This window comes from Rhinolophus sinicus, chromosome 1 (genome assembly GCF_057876585.1).
Source record: "Rhinolophus sinicus isolate RSI-liver-muscle chromosome 1, RSI-T2T, whole genome shotgun sequence".
In the NCBI taxonomy this organism is placed as follows: Eukaryota; Metazoa; Chordata; class Mammalia; order Chiroptera; family Rhinolophidae; genus Rhinolophus; species Rhinolophus sinicus.
The window spans coordinates 74,236,276-74,257,319 of NC_142501.1; the positions used below are offsets into that span (position 1 = coordinate 74,236,276).

Genomic DNA, 21,044 nt, shown 5'->3' on the forward strand with positions numbered 1-21,044 from the left:
CCAGTGCTTACACCTCTGGTCATCCATTTATTTGTGGTATGAATTTGGGCAAATTTTCCTAACTTTATTACCCCAATCTCTGCATCTCTGATTTCACAGGTTTGTCATGAGGATAAAATTAAAGTCCAGGATACTTTTGTTCCCTCTCTTAACTATTCTTACCTTCTTATTTAAAGTATTTTCTGACTAAAGGCATATAGGCAGCTTTGAAAATGAGCTCATGGTTTTAAGGTCACCATGGTACATTTAAGGTGCTGAGACTAAATCAGTTAACCACAATTGCCATTACTTTGGGGTATATTAATCCAACCACCAAGTTCACCGTGACAGAGAGTGAACTCTACCCTGACAGTATGATTGATGTAGTGTAGATAGACAAAAGTGTAACTAATCTTAAATGTTAAGTCATTGTTTTTCTGAAACGGTTCTATCCCACTCTTCATGGATAGGCCTCTTATAATACTGTAAAATTTTTCTAAGCATACTGAAGGCTTTCTCAAGTACCTCATTTATGAATAGAATGCTGGGAAATTCTGGCTTTCCATGTATGAGGATTAAATAATCTGAATTGTTGAATGCCAGGCTGAGTGGGCAAGATGGCTTTTGGATGGCCGCTCATGGAATACTGAACTATTATACTTTTGTAAATTGTGGTCTAGAATCAAGGAATTATATGGACTAGAAAAATGAAAGGGACTTTACTGGCGGCCCCTGACCACTGCTCACAGTGAATGATGAGGAAATTAAGCCACAAATTATAAAGTCATAGACCTATAATTATTAAGTGATTGTAAGTAATACAGTAAATAGTAAGCATCGAAAAAAGATTGAAAATGGAATCTCCTGATTCATTGTCTTCCTTCCTTCTTGTACAACATACTAGTTCATACCAGTGTTATTATTGGTTGAAAGAATGTGGTGTGTTTTTTTTTATGACTGGAATTTTGCACGTTTCTTAGAATGGTAGTATTGCACAGACTTCCCAGTTCTCTGCTGACCAGGTTATATATAAGTATTATGCTTCCCGTGTGCTCATGTAGTATCCAATGCATTGCCCTTGATAGTACTTGTAGTACTCTATTGTAATTATCTTTTTAGTTGAGTACCTTCCTACTTCTTTTTGAGCTCCTAGGATAGAGACATTCATTTTTGTAGTCCCAGGATCTAGCAAGGGCTGTCATATTGTGTATGCTCAACTAATGTTTGTTTAATGGATGAATAGCAGAAATAATTTTCTATTGTCTCACAATGACAAGAAGGACTTTCCTACAAATATAATTAAGCACAATTTTATCCCTTTTTTGGGCTTAAAATATTGGATGCGTAGAAACATAAAGTAGTCCATTAATAGTTTGAGATGGTATTTTGATTATCTAGATAAAAGACAGTATGCAATTTTCATTCTTAACTTCAGTGACACACCACCTTGGTATAAGTATTTTTCTATTAATATGATATAAGTATTTTTCTATTACTGAAAGTACAAAAGACACAGTAATTCTGTATTTTAAAAAGCATAATCAATTCATCACAGATAATGTTGAACTAGCAAGTTGGGTAAAATGCTTATTTCCCAGAAAGTACACGGGGAAAAATATTGAAAATGATCTTTGTTGTATAAAAATGAAACCAAATAAATGAAATACATAAAGGGTTTTTTTTTTAATTTATGGCAATTTTAGTTCAGATTTTCATGACTTTCTGATTATTAATTATGTGGGAGTGTACTGTAGTTTTCGGTATGTGCAAAGCATGCTTGAAGAGCTTGTACTTGTCAACTTCTCTCTATGAGATGATAAGGAAGGTACTTTAGGGGGAAGTATGGGACCTTTCCATGTCTCATCATTTGACCTCCAAAAAATGGTAACAGACTTATTCTCAGACTCTCATACCTAGCAGCTATTATTTTATTTCTCCATTCTTCACTTTTTAGTAAAGGCCTCGTGTTTCTGAGCAGACTTCGTTATTTTCCCTCTTGTTCTTTTTTTGCCTTCTCCAGTTCATGGCTCTTCGTTGTCACTGGTCTCCAGCACGTCTTCTCTTTACTCTACAGTAAGTATTGGCTGTTGAGAAAACGTTTCTGCCTTTGCCATGCACACAAATGATTAAATAGATTGACATTTACACAGAAGTTGCAGAGTGAAATAAGAGCGTGCTCTAAGCTACTACCTACCCGAAAAGCTGGCAGGTGCTCTACCAGCTCTTTTGTGGTCTGCTTACCGTGCTTCCACTTGACTTTTGTGTACTCATTATGATCGATATGTGGAAGGAAAACTTAATTCCATAAAATCTGTTGGGGTATAACTTGGAATCCCTGAAATCATGTCCTGTGCTCTACTATAATTTTATAACATTGTCTAGTTTTCCATATTTTCTCCACTTTATTTTTGTACTTAAAAAATAATTTTTTGAGAGGATTGTGCCAAAGGATGAAGACCTCAGAGGCTTAGACATTTTTTAATAATCATCTGAAATAAAGTACGATTTTTCAAACTTGATTTCTTAAGAGAGAAATGCCAATGTGTTAAATTATTTTCCTAGTATGTTAAAATATATTTCATTTTTGCCAATGTGAGTTTTATGCCTACTTAATGTAAGTCATCTTTAAAATAAAATAGTCTACATGAATTTATGTTTTACCAGAGGTTTCCTTTAAGCTTAGGTAAGAGTGAGTAATATTTAGGTTACTGAATTTTACTGAGACTTGGGTACTATGAATAATCCTTAATCCTTAATCCTGCATTGAACAATTCATGAAAAGTTCACATCCTCAACTGTTAACTGAGCAATTAAGCATTAAGGGAAATATTAATTTTTTTCATTCATTTTCATTAGGTTCTAATGTTATGTCCCCTTTTTATAACTTTATCTTCATATTTATTGCTTTACATAGTTACTCAAAACCAGACTGTTATTGGCAAAGACAATATTTTTCTTACTATCTCTCCCTTTAATAACTAAAATTGCCAAAAGATTCTATAAATGAAGAAATCACTGTTAATGTTTAGATAAATCTACTGTGTTAAGCTAATGGATAAAGAAGGGAGAAATGTGAAAATGTATTGGAAAAAAAGAATAAGAGAAATATGTGAAGACTTAGAGTTCTTCTGGTTGGGCCAGTGCTGCTGCTTATCTGGGAGATGAAACCATTGCAACTGGAGTCTTTATATAATGTCAAAAGATGTAACATCATTATAGTCATATTTTAAATATATACAAATGCAACATTTGGATAAAACTACCTTCGTGAAGGCTAAGAAAGGGCAAGAATTAAAAAAAAAAAAAAAAAGCATGGGTTGAAGAAAAAGAGATGGCTAATTAGTATCTACCAGAGGCCAATAGACCTTTCTGTAATAATAGAAATGTTCTATATCTGCACTGTCTAATACAGTAACCACGTGTGGCTATTGAGTATTTGAAGTGTATCTGGTGTGACAGAGGAATTGAAGTTTTCATTGTATTAATTTCAATTTAAATAAGCAAATGTGCCAAGCAGCTACTGTGTTGAATATTGCAGGTTTATAGGGAACAAAGGGAATACATTTTAAAAATTCTAGATATGTTATACATACACACACACACACACACACACACACACGGCATATGCAGATAGGATATTTCAAAATAATAAGGATAATGAGGAAGCATAAATGAGAAGTATTATATTAGTACAATATGAAATGGAAACAGATTAAAGTAGAGAGACTATAAACATATTTGTAGGCCAACATTTAGAGATGAATTGGGTCCTTGTGTTAAGTGTGAAAAAGATGGATAAGGTCATCAAGCCACATCAGAAGGTGATATTATTAGGAAATTAGGAAATTTAAATAATATTAGAGATGATGGAAATTATATACTTTAATTGACAAATAACCTATAATAAAAACAATTCAAAAATGCATATTTGGAGGACTAGTAATGAGAAAAATCAGAGGTGATTGAGTCATTCTGTCTCTAACCTCCCTTATCTTGCACTGAGACTTAATTGGTAATGATAAAATACTTGTGAGAGTGCTTTCCAAACCAAGTGAAAAGGCAATTTATCATTATTTTTCATGCCTTCTTAAGGACTATGGATAAAGAGTCCATTGATTTGCATTCCTGCCTTACTGTATTAGTAATTATTGTATGATATCAGGCAAATTGCTAAATTTCTTTGGATTATACATAGAACATAAAATTGGAAAACAACAGACACATCTATCCCATGGTTTTTCTGCAATAATTAGAGGAGACCAGAGACATTATGTGGTATAAATTATGAAATAGTATAAAGTGTATCATTCTAAGATGCACCATGTACATCATAGTCTATGTGTAATTGCGTTTTTTGAAGTTATGCAGTGCACAGCTAACACAGCTGTGTGTGGTGTTCCTTTATAAAATAATTAGTGTTTAGGAGGGAAAAGTTTCCTTTTTATGCAAGAAGATTGGGCACTAGCTCTTCTTATTTGGTAAAATATTGCTCTTATTAAACATGAGTATAAACGTATTTACTCTAACACTCATTTATGCAATTTATGAAATTATATATTTTACTTAAAAATATTACAGCAAGCTAATGAGGATGGGTTGTTGCAAAGAACCTTTACCTGTAAAATCACCAATCTAACAAATCCCATGGAAGGATTCTTTCTTCATATGTAGCTTTATTAAAGTCTCTACCAGTAAACTTGAATTAAAAAAAAAAGTCTCTACCAATTGTAGTTTGGTAAAATTTTTACAATGGATCTTGCAAAAAGTTTTGTAAAAAATCACCTTCTACAATTCCTGAGCAGAAAGATTTAGGGAGGTTGTACATCGCTTGGAAATCATAGGCCCAATATTACCTCTGACAAACAGAGTTTGTGTGTGTGTGTGTGTGTGTGTGTGTGTGTGTGTGTGTGTGTGTGTTTAATCCAAACCAACACTGTGCAATCTGGAGCTTTTATCTAAAATTACAATTTTAAAACTATTTTAAAAATAACCAGAATATGCAAAAACACTGAAATGAAATTCCTCCAGGTTTACAGTCATCTGGCATTGCCCCTTTTAGATACTGACATGTGCTTTCAGGCAAGTCCCAGCCTCCACCATCTCTTCGTGAAGTTGAGTTTGGGTTGTTAGCTATTATTGTGTTGTTGCAATTCTCATAGGAAAGACATATATCTCATTATCCATATATTTATGAAATGTTGGAAAAGAAAAAATAACCTGAGAAGGCTATTTGATTTTATTGTTAGTACTCAGAATGCTTTAAATTATAAATACCTGGTCCTCTTACGTATGCATTTACATTTTTTATCTTTGTTGTAGTTTTCTGATTGACTGTGTATTAACTTTATTGAACCTGATTTGTACTTGGAATCTAATTTGTGTTGGTTTAATAAGAGCAAGGTCCATGTTTTGTTCACTGTGGATCTCTTTAGCATATTTACTAACACATAGCTAATACTAAAGTAAATATTTATTAATTAGTAAGTTTGAATGGATGAATGAATGGCCAATTAATAGCTTACAGAATAAAGAATCATCTGATATATTTTTATTTAGAAAAGGTGTTTTATATTGTTTACCATCCTTCGGGACATTTTGCCTGCTTCAATACCATCATTTAAAAATAAAATGTAAACACATTCCATCATGATATCTTTAATCCCACGCCTAATCCACTGAAAAAAAAAATAATATTACTATTCTGGTTCAATGCTTCAACATTAGGGTAACACCTACCCAGCATTCATAACTAAGGCTATGAAAGAAGGCAAAGATGAAAGAAGAAAATAGTTCTGAAAAATCAGCAATGAGTAAAGTCATAATATATAGTATATATGGAATTCATATGGAATAATTATGCTTATAACAAGTATATGTAACTTATCCAGGGCATTCTTAATGAAAAAAAAATGTGATTGTTTCCTGACTGTTTAAAAAAAATCATATACCGTTTGCTTTAAATACACAAATTGTTTATTAAGTATCAGTTTTATATAATCTTAGCAAGCCTAGAAGGAGAATTTGGGCAGAATAAACTGGCAATAAATATGCAAATTACTAGGGAAACTCAAAAGTCATAGTTAATTGTCTTTGTAAATATGTCTTAAGGCAAACAACCTCCAGTTTCTTTTGATTTTATGAAATTCTTATTTTACAATCTTTCCTACTTATGATTCAAAAACCAAACTATATGAAACCGTGAAAATATTAAAATTAAAAGAAATAAAACCTTCACTTAAAAACTAAATTTGCGATTTAAAATATTTAAGCTTTATGTTATCATTTATTTTTAAACACAGTTTTCTTATAAAGCCTATTCAGATTCTACTACTTAACCATTCTTTTAACTAACCACTGTATTACTAACTATACATTATTTTTAAGAGTAGAAACAATATAGAAAGACAAAACTGCAGAGGTGCTTATACATAATTTCTCGATGTTTACTTTGTTTTATTTTATGATTTCCAGAGGAAAAGGAGACATAAAAAGTAGCTCATGAATATCTGCATCAATTAATCAGGAGGTTGTTTTTCAGCTTTGGATCTGCTCAAGGCGATGAGCAGTCTTGTACCGCTCAGCGATATCATACATTCTCCAGCTTTTTCCAGAATGAGAGAGCTTCCCTAATGTAATGGTGCACATAACTCATATTCTGGCATTTCGCAGCCCAGCACAAAGAAGAAAAAGAGAGCTAGGAGTTTTCGGCAGCTGAGGCCAAAACACCCTGCAAATTCCTACAGCAATCCTTATTTCCATATCAACGTAGCTAAAGATGCTTGTTGGCCACTTTTATCACCACCTTCACATTGTATGTTTTAGTGTTTTGCTGACTTGCAGCCAAATAAATTTAATTGATTATTATTAGGAAAAGTAAAAGGAAATAGAAACTAACAACCTGATTTTCTGTGGTTATCAGTAGAGGTCAATATTTTCCCTCCAACTCTATTTGGCATTCTTTATGATCTTTACAGAATAAAATTCTGGCTCCTAAGTCTTGCCTGAAGATCCCTATAATTTAATGGAATCCGTTTCCTACAATTTGAATTTTTAAAATCCAATATTTTATTTTTTTCTATATCTTTTTTAGAGCATAATTTTAAAACTATTTTGTTTTTTGTTGCTTATGGTCCGTATCTTAGAGTAACACTATCTTTTAATTATGTCCTTTGTTTTTAAAGCATATTATATATATCCATGAATCAAATACTATATATTTTTAAAATACTATATGGTTTATACATAAAGAATATTCATCTGCAATCCTAAAAGTTCCTGTTCTTACTGTTTTAATTTAACAATATTATGTATTTTACTATATTCTTATGTTAGATCACATTTTAAATACACAATGTAATTATTTACTCACATATACTTGTGAAATGAATTGGCATTAATTATTTATATCTTTTGCATTCTCTCTTTTACAGGCCGAAGAAAAGGCTCATTCAGAGGTAAAAACGTATCATTTTTATATTTGCTCTAATATCCATTTATGATGAAATGAGTGTTTCTGCCACTAGAGGGCTCTGTGATACAATAACATTACAGCGCCAACGATAGAAATAAGATAGTTAATAAAAAGTCTTGACTATTTCCTCTTAAAAGAAAATGAAAGGTAATTTTCATAAGCAAACTCTCCTCTCACATTCTAGATTGGAGTCTTAGCTCAACAGCTAATAAATAGTGTCTAGTAGTAAGCAGCCATTAAATCTTTGATGAATGAATGAATGCGCGAGATCTTTGTTTTTTTTATGAGTTTCTTGTCCCCACTGCCTGTGAGACTTACTGCGTAGAATTAAGGAAACTTGAACCTTAGGCATCAGACCTCCACAGCACAAGCTACCAGCATTCCAGTTCAGCTGTTTGGTGCAGGACTTTGCAACTTCTAAACACCACTTTATCTAGGTCTAATCACACACATTTCACAAATACACACTTGGTTGCAGTCATGTGCAAATCAGATTGCAACGTGAAAAGAACATTATTTTTCTTTCCCTTTGCAGAAGAGATATCCTGGCCAAAGAGAGCAGGAGGACTTTAATTAGGCCTTTATTCAAAATGCAGTAATGACTATTTGATTAATTTACACTGAGGCATCAGAGCACAGAGAAAATAAATGTCTTGGCAACAGTCTCTGCAAAGAAACTCTCCTCTGAAGTCACATTTTATTAGCCTTCAATGTAAAATTTGTGCTGTGTTTAAAAATACTGAAAAAGTATTGATTGTACCAATTTGATCTTTATAATCGCTAGACCAAAAAGTCAATATGATATTTTTAAAAACCATTTGTATTTGCATCACATTTTCATGGCAAAACTTCTAACATTGATCATAATGTAGCTACTGAGGGATAGAAATGCAACATCTATTTGACTTATTAATAGGTACCCAACTCCCCTTTTATCACTGATGCCCCATAATGGGTCACGATTTAAAAAAAATAATTGACAGTACTTTAAATTTTCCTGGATTATATTTTAAAGGCAATAGGATCACCAGATAGGGACTATTAATTTGAGAAAGCCTCTTTGAATTTGATTTAGGAATAAAATGGATTCTTTGCTTTCTGAGACTATTTGTGACCGTCATCGTATGAATATAACTCAAAAGTTAATTGGAGCTGGAGCTTGTTAAAAATCTTTTAAAAAGATTTTGTCTTTTTAAAAGACAAAAGTGAAATGGAATTACATTTGCTGAGATTATAAAAATATCCTCTATTTCTGCTTCCAGCTTCCAGTTCACTTCCTTTTTAGAGTCTCTCAATATCGACCACTATTTTTTCTCTACAAAAATCTAATGTGAAGGGGGGAAAAAGACAATTAATGAACTGTGTCAAGAATGCTTTTTCAAACTGAGATGGTATTGCAAAAGTCCATATACAACAAAAGAAGACTTGTTTTTGAAGAAATGAAAACCATCAGAGTAGAATGTTTGCCATCTAAGTAACTAAAATCCCTTAAGATCAGAAGCATGCTTGTCAATTTATAAATATTTTACTTTAAAGTATTAATTACTTTATATTTAATGGCAGCATAAGACATGCAGATTAAACTGTGAAAGTGCTTAAATTAAAATTTTAAGTATGATATTTACCCTTACCTTTTTCTGGGTCAGTTTTCATCCAGTGTGAACTTAACTAAAAAGGAAAACATTTTAGCATATTTATTTTGTTGGTTTACCTAGTTATTTGCATAGTATTATTGATTTCCCCCTTATTTTTAAGCTATGGATAATCTATAAAGCATTTCTGCCCTGAGCTTATAGTAACTCCCTGAATAAAGTGTGTTATAATGAAGATTTGGAAAGGCTTCTCTGAGTGTTAGTCATTAAAAGCCTAGCCAATGCCATTATTTTCAAATGTGGAATCATTAAATGTTGAATTAGAGCCAACTTTCAGTGACTGCAGGATAGTCTACAGCTCTAAGGAGTTGCCAAGTTACAGAAATTAAAATAAGCATACAAAACCAAGAAAAACAAACGAACAACAACAACAAAAAATCTGATAGAAAAATGATGTGGCGTACTTTTCACTAAAAAGACTCAGAAAATTGTATATGCACATTTAACTTTTAAAAAGAAAAGATTTTACTACCTGAATTTTAATATAACAATTTGCTAGAGGTAGAAGAATCAATAAGAAAGTAAACTGATTCTTGAGTCAGCCAGGGATGGCAAATGGAACAAGGAAACATCCCTTCCTTTGCAGAGTTGAGTCCCTACTTTGAACACGGGACTTACTCCTATTCTTATAAGTGGCCTTTGATTGTCACTGTGCAGCCACTTTGCACGTTGCTTTAGTTTTCAAGAATTGGTGCTGATGCAGTGGGGGTAGAATGAGCTGACTATAGTATTTGCTTTCTTGGATTGAATTCTGGTGTTAAGTTAAAATCTACTAGCATATTGAATTGATTTTTTGAAATTACATTCAGCAAATCCATAAACTGCGGCGAGAGCTGGTTGCATCACAAGAAAAAGTTGCTACCCTCACATCTCAACTTTCAGCGAACGTAAGTCACTTTTTACTTCTTTTGATATATTAAAACAGATTTTTATATTGCAAGTGGGATAATTTTAGTAACAGTCTTACAAACTTTGAATGTCCAAAATTGTACAGAGTTAAGTCACTAAATCATACGACTCGTATAAAGATAAACTTTCCTACAGACTGGATAATAAATTGTAAACCCAATTGATTGATGAGGAGTCATAATGTGGTTAAAATGGTGTTTGGTTTCCAATAAGGTTGGAATACTGGGAACAGCTACAAGGATTCTTTCTTTTCTTATTTTTATTATTCCCCATACATAAGACTGTCTACAGCTACAGTACTATTAGGATTGATAATGATTAACTTTGGAAGATAAAAAATTCATGCACCCTGCTTCCCTCAGTACCACTTATAAGACAATTAGTTAAACATCCAGTTAATTCTAAAACAAAAACAAACAAACAAACAAACAAAAACAACTTAGGTCTAAACTTGGGTATCTTAGCTATATTGTAAATGAGATGTAGTTCTCTCAGCAACCTTGGCAGCCTTCTCCTAGCTGCTGAGAAGGGCCAACATGATGATAAAGACCATCAATTATATTAACATTTGTTGAAGAGCTCTCAATGGGCCAGGGAATACTCAAAGTAGATGAAGAATAAAAAAGGAGAACACGTGGCATTGTGCCTAGTCCTAAGGAACAGTAGCGTTAGAAGCAATAGTGAGGGGTAAGGATGCTCCCGCTATTTTGCCATATGTCCTGTCACCTTCACTCAACGTGAATCTGCTCAGTTCCACTAGTGTAGCTTGGGCCTGTAGCCTGCCTCACCACTCTCAGCTCTCCATTCGGTGTTCCTAGCTCCTAGACTAACCTCTCCATAGCAAATCTGAGCAGGTGTAGACCCCCTGGGTGTGCCTTGAATATGAGAAATTTTAAGGTTTAATATTATGGTGTAATATAGCTTTCACAGTATGTAAGTAAATCACTTCACTTACAATGTTTTCCGTTTAGCACTGTATTTGGATTGATCTTATCTTTTCTACTTTGGGAGAATCAAATTAATATGGATGGACTGTATTTGTTTTTTACGGATGTTTTTAGGGTATTAAAAATAATAAGAGGTTTTAGAGAATTGTTTAGGCAACACTGGAACACTATTATTTAACTTACATTTTGTATCTAAGAATAACTCTTAAAGAAATAGTTCAAAAGCAACTGTAAATTGTGTACCATAGGTTAGATATATAGTAGTGTAAAGCACTCCTGTCTGGGTTCCTGAATTTGTACCTAGGACATATTACAAGGACATATTACAATGCAAACGCCAAAACACACTGGGTTGTATTTATCTGCAGTGAGTAAGCTTCAGTGACAGACCCTGTACATCGGCTAGTCAAGATATTTACGGGAGTCTTGAGCAGTTACTCATGGTTTTATCTTGTAAATGTGTCTTGTGTGGACTTATATAATCAGATACTGGAATAATAAGCGGCTGCTATCAATAATGGAATTTGGGTTTTTGCACAGTAATTTTTAAACTATTTCCATTTAAAACATAATATGTGTATATTATAATAAAAAGGAAACATGAAAACTAAACAAGTGTTTAATAAAAAAGGAATTATTTGTTTTTCCCTCTGAGACTCCCATTCCCACTCACGGTTATTGATTTCTTGTGTTTCCGTTTAACATTTTTCTTTTATATACTCATAAATACATAGATATAATATATACTTGCCAAGGCTCACATACATGTGCATATGTGAAAGAACCTAATTCTAACCTAGGGGGGCAGTCCTGGGGTCTACTCTGTGTCATTGTTTGGAAAGGGAGCAAATATCTTAAAAAGATGTCAGCCATTGGCTACTTACCACTTTTGCTCTAATCATGCATGCCACACTATTTTCACAGCTTTGGAATAGGTATTCTCAGCTGGGTATTGATATGACCATCAAAGGGTGAAAACTGGTTCTTGTGCTGAAAACAAACTTATTCTTTTTATGTATAAAGCACAGATATACATAGAGTGTATAGCCAGGTATCCAGTATTCCTGTGGTACTAAAATATCATGGAAGAAGGGAGGAACTGGGGAAAACAAACAAACAAAGAAACAATTCACACACACACACACACACACACACACACACACACACCCTCTTCCTAGGGTGCAATAATGAAAAAAAATGTAAGAAACACAGAATAAAACGAAGTAATTCCAAATAGCTGATATTGTTTTGTTTAAAAAATGCTAGTCTTGGTGAAAAACTCCAAGTATCTTCTGCTTCCGTAAGTTATATCTGTGTTATCATTAGTAGTACATTTTGTACATGGATGGGAACTTAATATATATCTTATTTTGCATGATTTTTTTTTTTTACTTTATAATGCATTTGGAAAATCTTCTCAAATCATCCTCAGATTCACACAAAAACCTTTACATAGCAAATTTATTTTTTAATAGTGAAAAATAATTGGAAACTACCAAAATGTCTGTCAGTAGATCAGTGGATAAACAAACCGATGCATCCATACCATAGACTCATCAGTGAAAGGAAATGAACTTGATATGCACAACAAATTGGATGGATCTCCAGGTTCACGTTAAGCTGAGTGAAAAAGGCCAATTTCAAAAGATCACATACTGTATAATTCCCTTGTATAACCTTCTAGAATGACAAAATCAGAGAAATGAAGAGTAACTTAGTGGTTGCCAGGGGTTAGGGATGGTGGTCACCTTTCTTCCTGAGAGGTGAGTGTACCTATAAAAGGATATCAATAGTGGGGAGAGCTTTGTGGTGAAGAAATAGTTTTGTACCTTGATTGAGGTGATTATTTCATATGTGAATCGACATATTTGTACCAGTTGAATTCCTGGTTTTGATATTATATGATAATTATGTAAGATGTAACCATTGTGGGAAACTGAGTGAAGGGATACAAGGGTCCTCTCTGTACTCTCTTTGCAACTTCTTGTGAAGCTGTAATTATTTCAAATTAAAAACAAAAACAAAAACCTAAAGCTGTATTACAGTTTTTGAAAGAAATGTGTATTTTTTAATTTCTTAGGTATTTCAACCTTATTTCACTATTTAGTGCTTCTTAATTCTGTGGTGATATGGATTGTTAAAGCTTTTTACCATTGGGTAAATTTATGGTTTTTATGTCAAACGATGAAAATTAAGAAATTCAGATAACGAAGATATGCATGGCCTTCTACTCTTCTACAAAACAGTCTATTAAAATTCACTTTAAGTCCAAATATTTCAGTAGCTCATAACTTTTATAAATAGTTGTATATATAAATGTATGTAAAATAATTTTAATGTCAATCCTATTTTGAACATTTTAATAGAATCATTATAATTACAAGGGATGGAGTTTTGTAAATTTATGTCCATATGTATTTTTAAGGATATAATCTCCTTTATCCACTCAGAAATTTGAATTATTCATAAGTTACCTGTTAGCTACAATTCTTCTTGAATTCACTCTGTTTAGCATTTGATTTATAATATCATTTTAGATTGCATAAACCATAACGAGTCATCACAGGATTGAGTTAATACTTGATTTTTCCTCAGTTCTAAGAAATACTGCATTTAAATTTTATTCAGTGTGTTTCATTTCATTGCCTCTGAGGTAATATCTGATAATATATGTTATATATATATATATATATATATATATATATATATATATATATATATATACACACCCATATACACACACACACACAGAGAGAGATTAAATTAGTCATAAAATTGAATAAAATTATTTCTGTATAGAATTTCTTCAATATAAGTCAAACAGTTTTTTTAAATTTTGTGCATTTCCTATTTGGAGGTAGAGATAAGCCTTTATTAGTTTATTCAGACCATACATAAACTCTTTACCTTTTGGTTAAATGGGATCACTGCAATGAACATTATATAGAAGTGTAATAGCCGTGATTTATAAGGATGCATTATGAATTTGGTTCTGTAGAAAATGTCAACTTTTTTAAAAATGTAGTATTAATTTTAAGTATACAGCTATTCATTTTTACTGAATATATGAATAATTCTATCAGGACTTAGTTGTTTTTTTCATAATTTGGGGTATGTTTTATCATTGATGTATCATGTGTTTGAACCGAGCATGATTGTATTTATATGGGGTCCACACGATAATCCACGTTTTAATATTTAAATTTGAAACTTACTATATGCTTCTCTACTAAAACTTTTTTTTCACCCCTTTGTTAAATGGGACAGTGTTAAGTCAGAAAGGTATCCAGGGAGCTCACCTCTCATTTGACTGGCAGAGTCTAACCTCCTTTCAATAGAATGTGCACTGAGCCTTCCTACCCACTTGTGAAATTCTCTGATCAGAGCTGCATAAAGCCCTGGGAAGACTCTTTGTAAAGCTGTTTCTACTAGAACGTCCTTAGAAATCAGGGAGGGTAGGTTGGCAAGCACTATTGCCTGAGTTAATAACCTACCAACCAACAGAAAGGAAACAGGATCCCCAGAAGCAAAGGCAACTGCAAATATATGGTCGCATCGTACAGCCAGGTGTCCTCTCACCTCTTGCCCACACCTTCATGCAGCCAAGTCAGTTGGGATGCATTTGTTTGTGTTTTAGTATGTTTTCTTTATACATCTCAGCCCTTAGATAATTTGGAAATGGGCACTAAGGCTAGTTATCACTACCAATTTTCAGAGACATCACTAAATTAATATATAACAAAAGATATTATTCTTTTGCCTTTCAGCATGTAAGTCTTTTAACCAAAAATCTCTTAGGTATTATTTTGTTTGGGACTGTGTCCTATTTCTTTGCTCTTTTAAATATTTTTATATAATCTGGCAGTTATTCTTGCTTTTCTGCATCTCCTTTAACAGAAAATTATTTTGCACATATTAACATGACAAACACTGAAGGGACAATTTTACACAGTGAAAAAAAGTGTGAAACCTTATTAATGATAGTTTCAGAGTCATTTTCAGTTCATCTAATTATTGATTTTCAAATGTAAAGTCATATCAATCTATCATCCTTTCCATATTAATCTATGTATAGAGTATTTTTTATTTGGTTGACAGGCTGTCACTGAATTCTAAATGAACAAATACAATGCAAGCATTTTCATGAGATTTCATCTCATTGTTTAATAGCACAATAATTCTCTTTACATGTCTATTCAGATTATATTATGTGATTCCAAAACTTAAGATAATGTCTGTTAAAAATACCTTTTCTTAACTAATATTTGGTCTTGTCTATTATATTACCTGGAAGACTTCACCTAATATAAGTTGGGGAATAATCATCATCATATTGATAAAATTTTACTCTGGCTTGACAGTTATGCAACTGCTAAAAGAAAAGCCAGACCCAAGTAAACTTTGATTAATAGCCCACCAAAAAATCCACAATTTTTTTAAAAGTCAACGTTTTATAAAATTTTTCAGAAAAGATACAATGTTCTATAATTTAATCAGTTTTACTATCTATTTTCTCTCTATTAAGGTGACAAAGATCATCCCTGGTAGAAATGTTTTCTCTTATTTGCTTCTTGGACTCCTTATCTATTAATCCAATTGGTGAGAAATTCAACCTTTCATTACCTTTTAGGTAACAAAGTTCATCTGATAAACTGACCCACGGCAACATAAATTCAAAGCAATATTTCACTAACATACTTTTAATATATTTTTCACTGAGAACAATGTGACTCAGCATGTTCTTTTGTAACCAGTTTTCTTATAAATGATTAATGAAGAGCAATTTTCCAAAGATTGAAAACTGGTTTTCTAATGGTGAATATTTTGTATTTACTCATAGCTACAAAATATAAGCAATATATTACTATAAAATATCCTTCGTAGTCTTGCTTTCTTCGTCATATTTTAACTCCTTTTGAACTGATAAAATATACACAGAGGTAAAGTGAAGGAATTTACTTCAAGTTTATACATTCAAGGACTGACAGTCCAGCAATTAAAACTTACAATTCTTTGGGAGACTTAAAACTTTCCGATATTGAGTAGAATCTTGCATTTCTTTTAGTAAATTTTAACATAGATTTCTGCCAGAATTTTCCCTGATTAAACAGAAATCAAGTCATTTTAGTTTTAGGATTTAGTAGCCCATTGTAGGGTCATAGTGGGATTACTTCTGGTAGTTTAAACTGGAATCAGAAAAATGGTTATCATGGGCAAACAAAGCAGTGCTTTACAATAAAATCTAACTCCTGCTACACACTACATGGATGAATCTCAAAAATACAATGTTAAGCAAAAACAAAAGTCAGAAAAAATCATGCCATTATGATTCCACTTAAATAGTGTTCAAAATAGGCAAATCTAAAACAGTGTTTAGGCATGCAAGCTTAGGTGGTAAAACTATAAAGAGAAGCAAGAAATAATTACTGCAAATGTTACAATAGTGATTATCTTTGAGGAATGGCCAGGGGACAGTAACAGGGGAGGGGCAAGGAGGGACTTCTGGGGTCTTCAAATGTCCTGTTTCTTGACTAGGCTGGTTAGTGCATGAATGTTCACTATGTGAGAAACCAATGACCCATACATTTTCATTTTGTTCACTTTTATATATATATTTTTGCAATTAAAAAAAGGTTGAGTATAAAAGAAAGTGGGACATAACTTTATGCTAATTTCTGAAGGTATTAAGTCTGATGTAATGACATTCCTTGTCGTTGAACACATTTTAAACAATAAGGTACTATTCCTTTTTTAAGAGTGTCATTTATCCCATTAAGTCTACTAACAAACCTTCTAGTATAATTCTCAAAATGTGTGTGTGTGTGTGTGTGTGTGTGTGAGAGAGAGAGAGAGAGAGAGAGAGAGAGAGAGAGAGAGAGAGAGAGAGAGAGAGAGAAGGGGAAGGGGGAAAGAGGGAGGAGGGAGTCGAGAAAGAATAAAGAGTTGTGCTAATGGACTGAAGATTAACAGGCATATTCTCTACTAATTATCTTTCTCTATATTACAGTGTCAGGAAAAGAAAGGCAGCCCAGGATAAATGTAGAGCTAGGAACAAAGACACCTTTGTATCATGATGCTAATGGAAGGGATTTGTACATTCTAGCCGTTACCAGTAATGGCATAAACTTCTAGCTGTTACTAATACTAGAATAAGCATCTAGTGCCCTAATTCTTGGGACTCCTATGATCCATTTGATAATAGGTACCTCAGCCTTTCAGCCCTGCTAGACTTACAAGGGGATGTATTTTAATTGTGTCTTCTCACTCCCCTCAAAAAACTAATCTTTGGCCAAGGATTGTCAAATTTTTCCCCACACATAGTTTACTATAGATGTATGTAGGTGGTAAATTATTCTATCTTTATATCCCTTTAAGAGTACAATAAAATAAACCAGTTGACAATAACATACCTGTAGTTCTACCTCAAGCTACAGTGTAAGATTGCAGCAACTTTTCAAGATTAATATTTTGTGGGTCAAGCTGTTGCAAAATGGCATGTTAATAGTAACTGGCCTATTTTAGAACTCTAATAAGATTATCAAATACTTAATCATGAGACTTGTGGTTATGTACTGCAAAATGTGTAATTCTCTAAGATTTAAAATAAAACTCCAAAGCCACAAAAACTTAATGTTAAATACACTATGACTGATTATTATTTCTAGCTGGCCTACATACACTTCCTTAGTTGAAGGGAATAAAGTAGAAATCAAAACCCTGGTAATGAAAAGAGTTTGGAAAGTGAAGGCAACTCTTTTCGATTCAATTCTTTGTAAGTAGAAAAAGGAAAGAAAATGCTAGAGCTGTCAGCAGATGTCTGATTCTTGAAGGAGAGTGTCATCATAATCGAGGAGCTAACAATACCTTCAAAGGTCATCATGCCGGTATCAAAATGAGGAACATTTGCCCATTGACCATTGAAGTGGCCTCTGCTTGCACTTTAAGTCTAAAAACTTGGCAACTCAGAACTTCAGTCACTGTTTTATGTGTCAAATCCTCTAGCATGTGCAAATTGGAAGGTGTTACTATTTGCAAAATACCATCCCCGTTTTGGAAGGTGAATGCACATTAAGTGTCAAGAGACTGAAACACGGGTTTGAAGCTAAAGTTTAGAAATGAAAAATGAAGATCTGTGTTAATTGTCACCATTGAAAGCTAACTATGTTGGTCATTATTTAAAGAATTAAAAATACTTGGAGATCAGCATTGCGTAAAGCTTTTTCATCCACCCTCCTAAGGTTCTGACATGTAAACTGTGTTCCTTCCATTTTCTTCACAGGCTCACCTTGTGGCAGCTTTTGAAAAGAGTTTAGGGAATATGACTGGCCGGCTGCAAAGTCTAACCATGACAGCAGAACAAAAGGTATGTTCAGGAATTGCCACTGGGTCTTGATGTAAGACAGCAAGTTACATAGGATGTTTAAACACTACCTGAGATAACAGCTCCTTAAAAAGCATACTACAGAGCATCCATTATACGCTAAATTGGAACAATAACAAAATAATGCCTTTTTCTGATTTTAATTTAAGGACTTATGTTTCAGACTAATCCGTATTGGAACACACACACACACACACACACACACACACAGTTCTTTCTAGTCAATCGCTGCTATTTTTACTTCTGACTATAACTATTAAAAGAATACCAAATGTTAAGAAATAGTTGTATAGGAGAAGAGTTAGAATATTCTAGGAACAATTGACAGTTGACAAGAATGGCACTCTGACAAGAATTTTCACAAATGCATGGTCTATAAGCCACACACAAGGATTATGGCTGAAATACCCATGAAAAAGGCCTGAAACAGATGTTATTGGGACTCTACAAAGTAAGGACTTAAGGTTAGAGCTACTGTGGGACAGGGAACAAGCCAATGTAATTTTTGGAGTAAAAAGGACTATTTGGCATCTGGGGATGCTGTCTTTGAAGTAAGGTTAAATTATATCAAAGGCTTTAAAATAAATGTGAAGGATTTTATGAACTGGAAGAAGGATACCAAAAAGAAAGAAACAGAATTTATTTCACAGAGACAGAAGTATCAAAAATGTCCTCGCAGCCCAGAAACAGTCTAGACACTTTCCGTATGATTACCTCTCTTCTATTAGTTTGGAAATGCATGGTCTAACCTGAGTCCTTGGATGGGTGTCAGAGACAGATGACATCTCTAAAATTATATGGAAATATTTGTAAAAACTGCATATGTGCATAATATTAGCAGTAGTCTACAGTTTTTAATCTAATTCTCAGAAATTCATAATCTAAAATGTTTTGGATATTTTCAGAATCAATAACTATATCTGTCTATAGGGATGGATTCAATTTTGTCCTTAGTTCTGTAAAGTGTGTCATTAGCTTCAAAGAACTAACATGTATTATCTGGTTTTGTCAGCTTACCTTTTTTTTTTTTTTTAAGTTAGACAACACTAAATGAACAGCTCAATTAAACCAAAAGGGAAAATCAAATAGTCCTATAAATCCCTTGTATAATTAGCAAACTGTATTTGCCGTTATCTTCCATTCTCCTATTTCATAGGTTTCTCCTGCCCATGAAAGAGGACACTATCCATTCGTGTCAAACCTGTTCTATAAGGGAAGATAACAACTTTTGAGCACATACATTTTACCTTAATCTTTTTTTTTTTTTTTTTTTTTTTGGTGGGGAGATCAGTTTACCACTTCACTATGTAACATAAGAACCCAGCAAATAGAATTACAAGGCCTTTCAGGGCAGCTGAATGGGAAAGAATATAAACGGTGGAGCCCAGTAAGCTTGAGTGTAAATCTCAGTGGGGTCTCTTAAGACCTGTGAAATCTTCCTTTTCTGACCCTCAAAAGCATCATTTTAAAAGTGGGGATTATAACCTTGTAGAATCATAAGGAGGAGTAAGTGAGATACTCTAATAATGTCACATGCAGTGGGTATATAACAAATGTTACCTTCCTTTACATGTCTCTACTTTTTTCCCTTAAAAAATGTAAGCTAAACAAATTCATCACTGGCCATATGCTGCACATATCGCTGGAAAGCATGGTTAGTAGTTAAATATCAGTGTCTTTAAGAAGTCGAAATTAATATATTTTGCCACCTTCCATATTTTCTTCATCTCTTTTTTATTTGTGAGTAACAACTTCATAGGAATTGGAAAAAATATGGTTGTTTGTTAATTTATAGTAGGTACGACTAACACTTAAATATTTAAAAATACATCTCCATAATATAAAGAATTTCATAATGATGTGTACATTATCCTTGAAGAACATTCCTTAATTTATTAAATATTCTCAGAAGATATCATAATGTCTGAAATTGCCCTTGCCATTTTTTTCAATAATGTAACAATGTTTTATTGTGGCTTGTATCACTTTGCATTTACATGATATCTTTAATTACACAGTTTCCACATATTTGTTATTTTGCAATTATTAATTTTTTTAGAAAAGGCAAATAGATACACAGATAAAACAGACAATTCAATTTTACAGAGCTAGTGAATAAATTACAAATATTAAACAAATGTCTTTTCTAAGCTTTTTAAACATTTGATTGAGAAAGGTAGAAATTATTTGTCTGTTATTGAATACTAGAACTTTCATATATTGTGCTGAAAGTGTTCCCAATCTCTAAGGCATCATCCACTATGTTTTATAAGATGTAAGTGATTATCCTTTTATCCATTATGAAAGTTGAAATCACTGCACTCTGTTCTCAATGTCACTCAGTACACTGTAACACATTCTTGCCAGTTGAATGACAAATAAAGACTATGATGTTCCTTGAAACAAACAACTAAGAACATAACTAAAAATATTCTAGCAACAATAACAAATCTACAAAGGAAAGAAGATCATAGCCTGTGCCATTTTTTAACCAATTGTTCTTCTAATGGCAAGCTGCATGCACACAATATTTTATTAATCTGAGATTTATAACTTGCCTATCTCCAAGTGGTTTTGAGATTCTTATGAAAGCAATATGTTAGATGCTATAGCACAGTTTAACGACAGTCTAGTGAAATCCAGTAGAGGAATGTATGTAATAAGGTGCCTGAGCCTGTGCAAAGCGCTGAACTGAAATGAATGTC

At 32.9% G+C, this 21,044-nt stretch overlaps 1 protein-coding gene across 9 annotated transcripts in view; it reads left to right on the forward strand.

The window, feature by feature from the left end:
• NAV3 (neuron navigator 3) overlaps window positions 1-21,044 on the forward strand; it is a 772,754-nt gene that overhangs the window by 699,264 nt on the left and 52,446 nt on the right. For all 9 annotated transcript variants that reach the window (XM_074325380.2, XM_088800952.1, XM_019753171.3 and 6 more), the window contains 4 exons: window positions 2,000-2,052; window positions 7,410-7,433; window positions 9,912-9,989; window positions 18,238-18,321. In XM_074325380.2, the coding sequence (XP_074181481.2) occupies window positions 2,000-2,052; window positions 7,410-7,433; window positions 9,912-9,989; window positions 18,238-18,321 (239 nt within the window). The remainder of the gene's footprint in view (window positions 1-1,999; window positions 2,053-7,409; window positions 7,434-9,911; window positions 9,990-18,237; window positions 18,322-21,044) is intronic.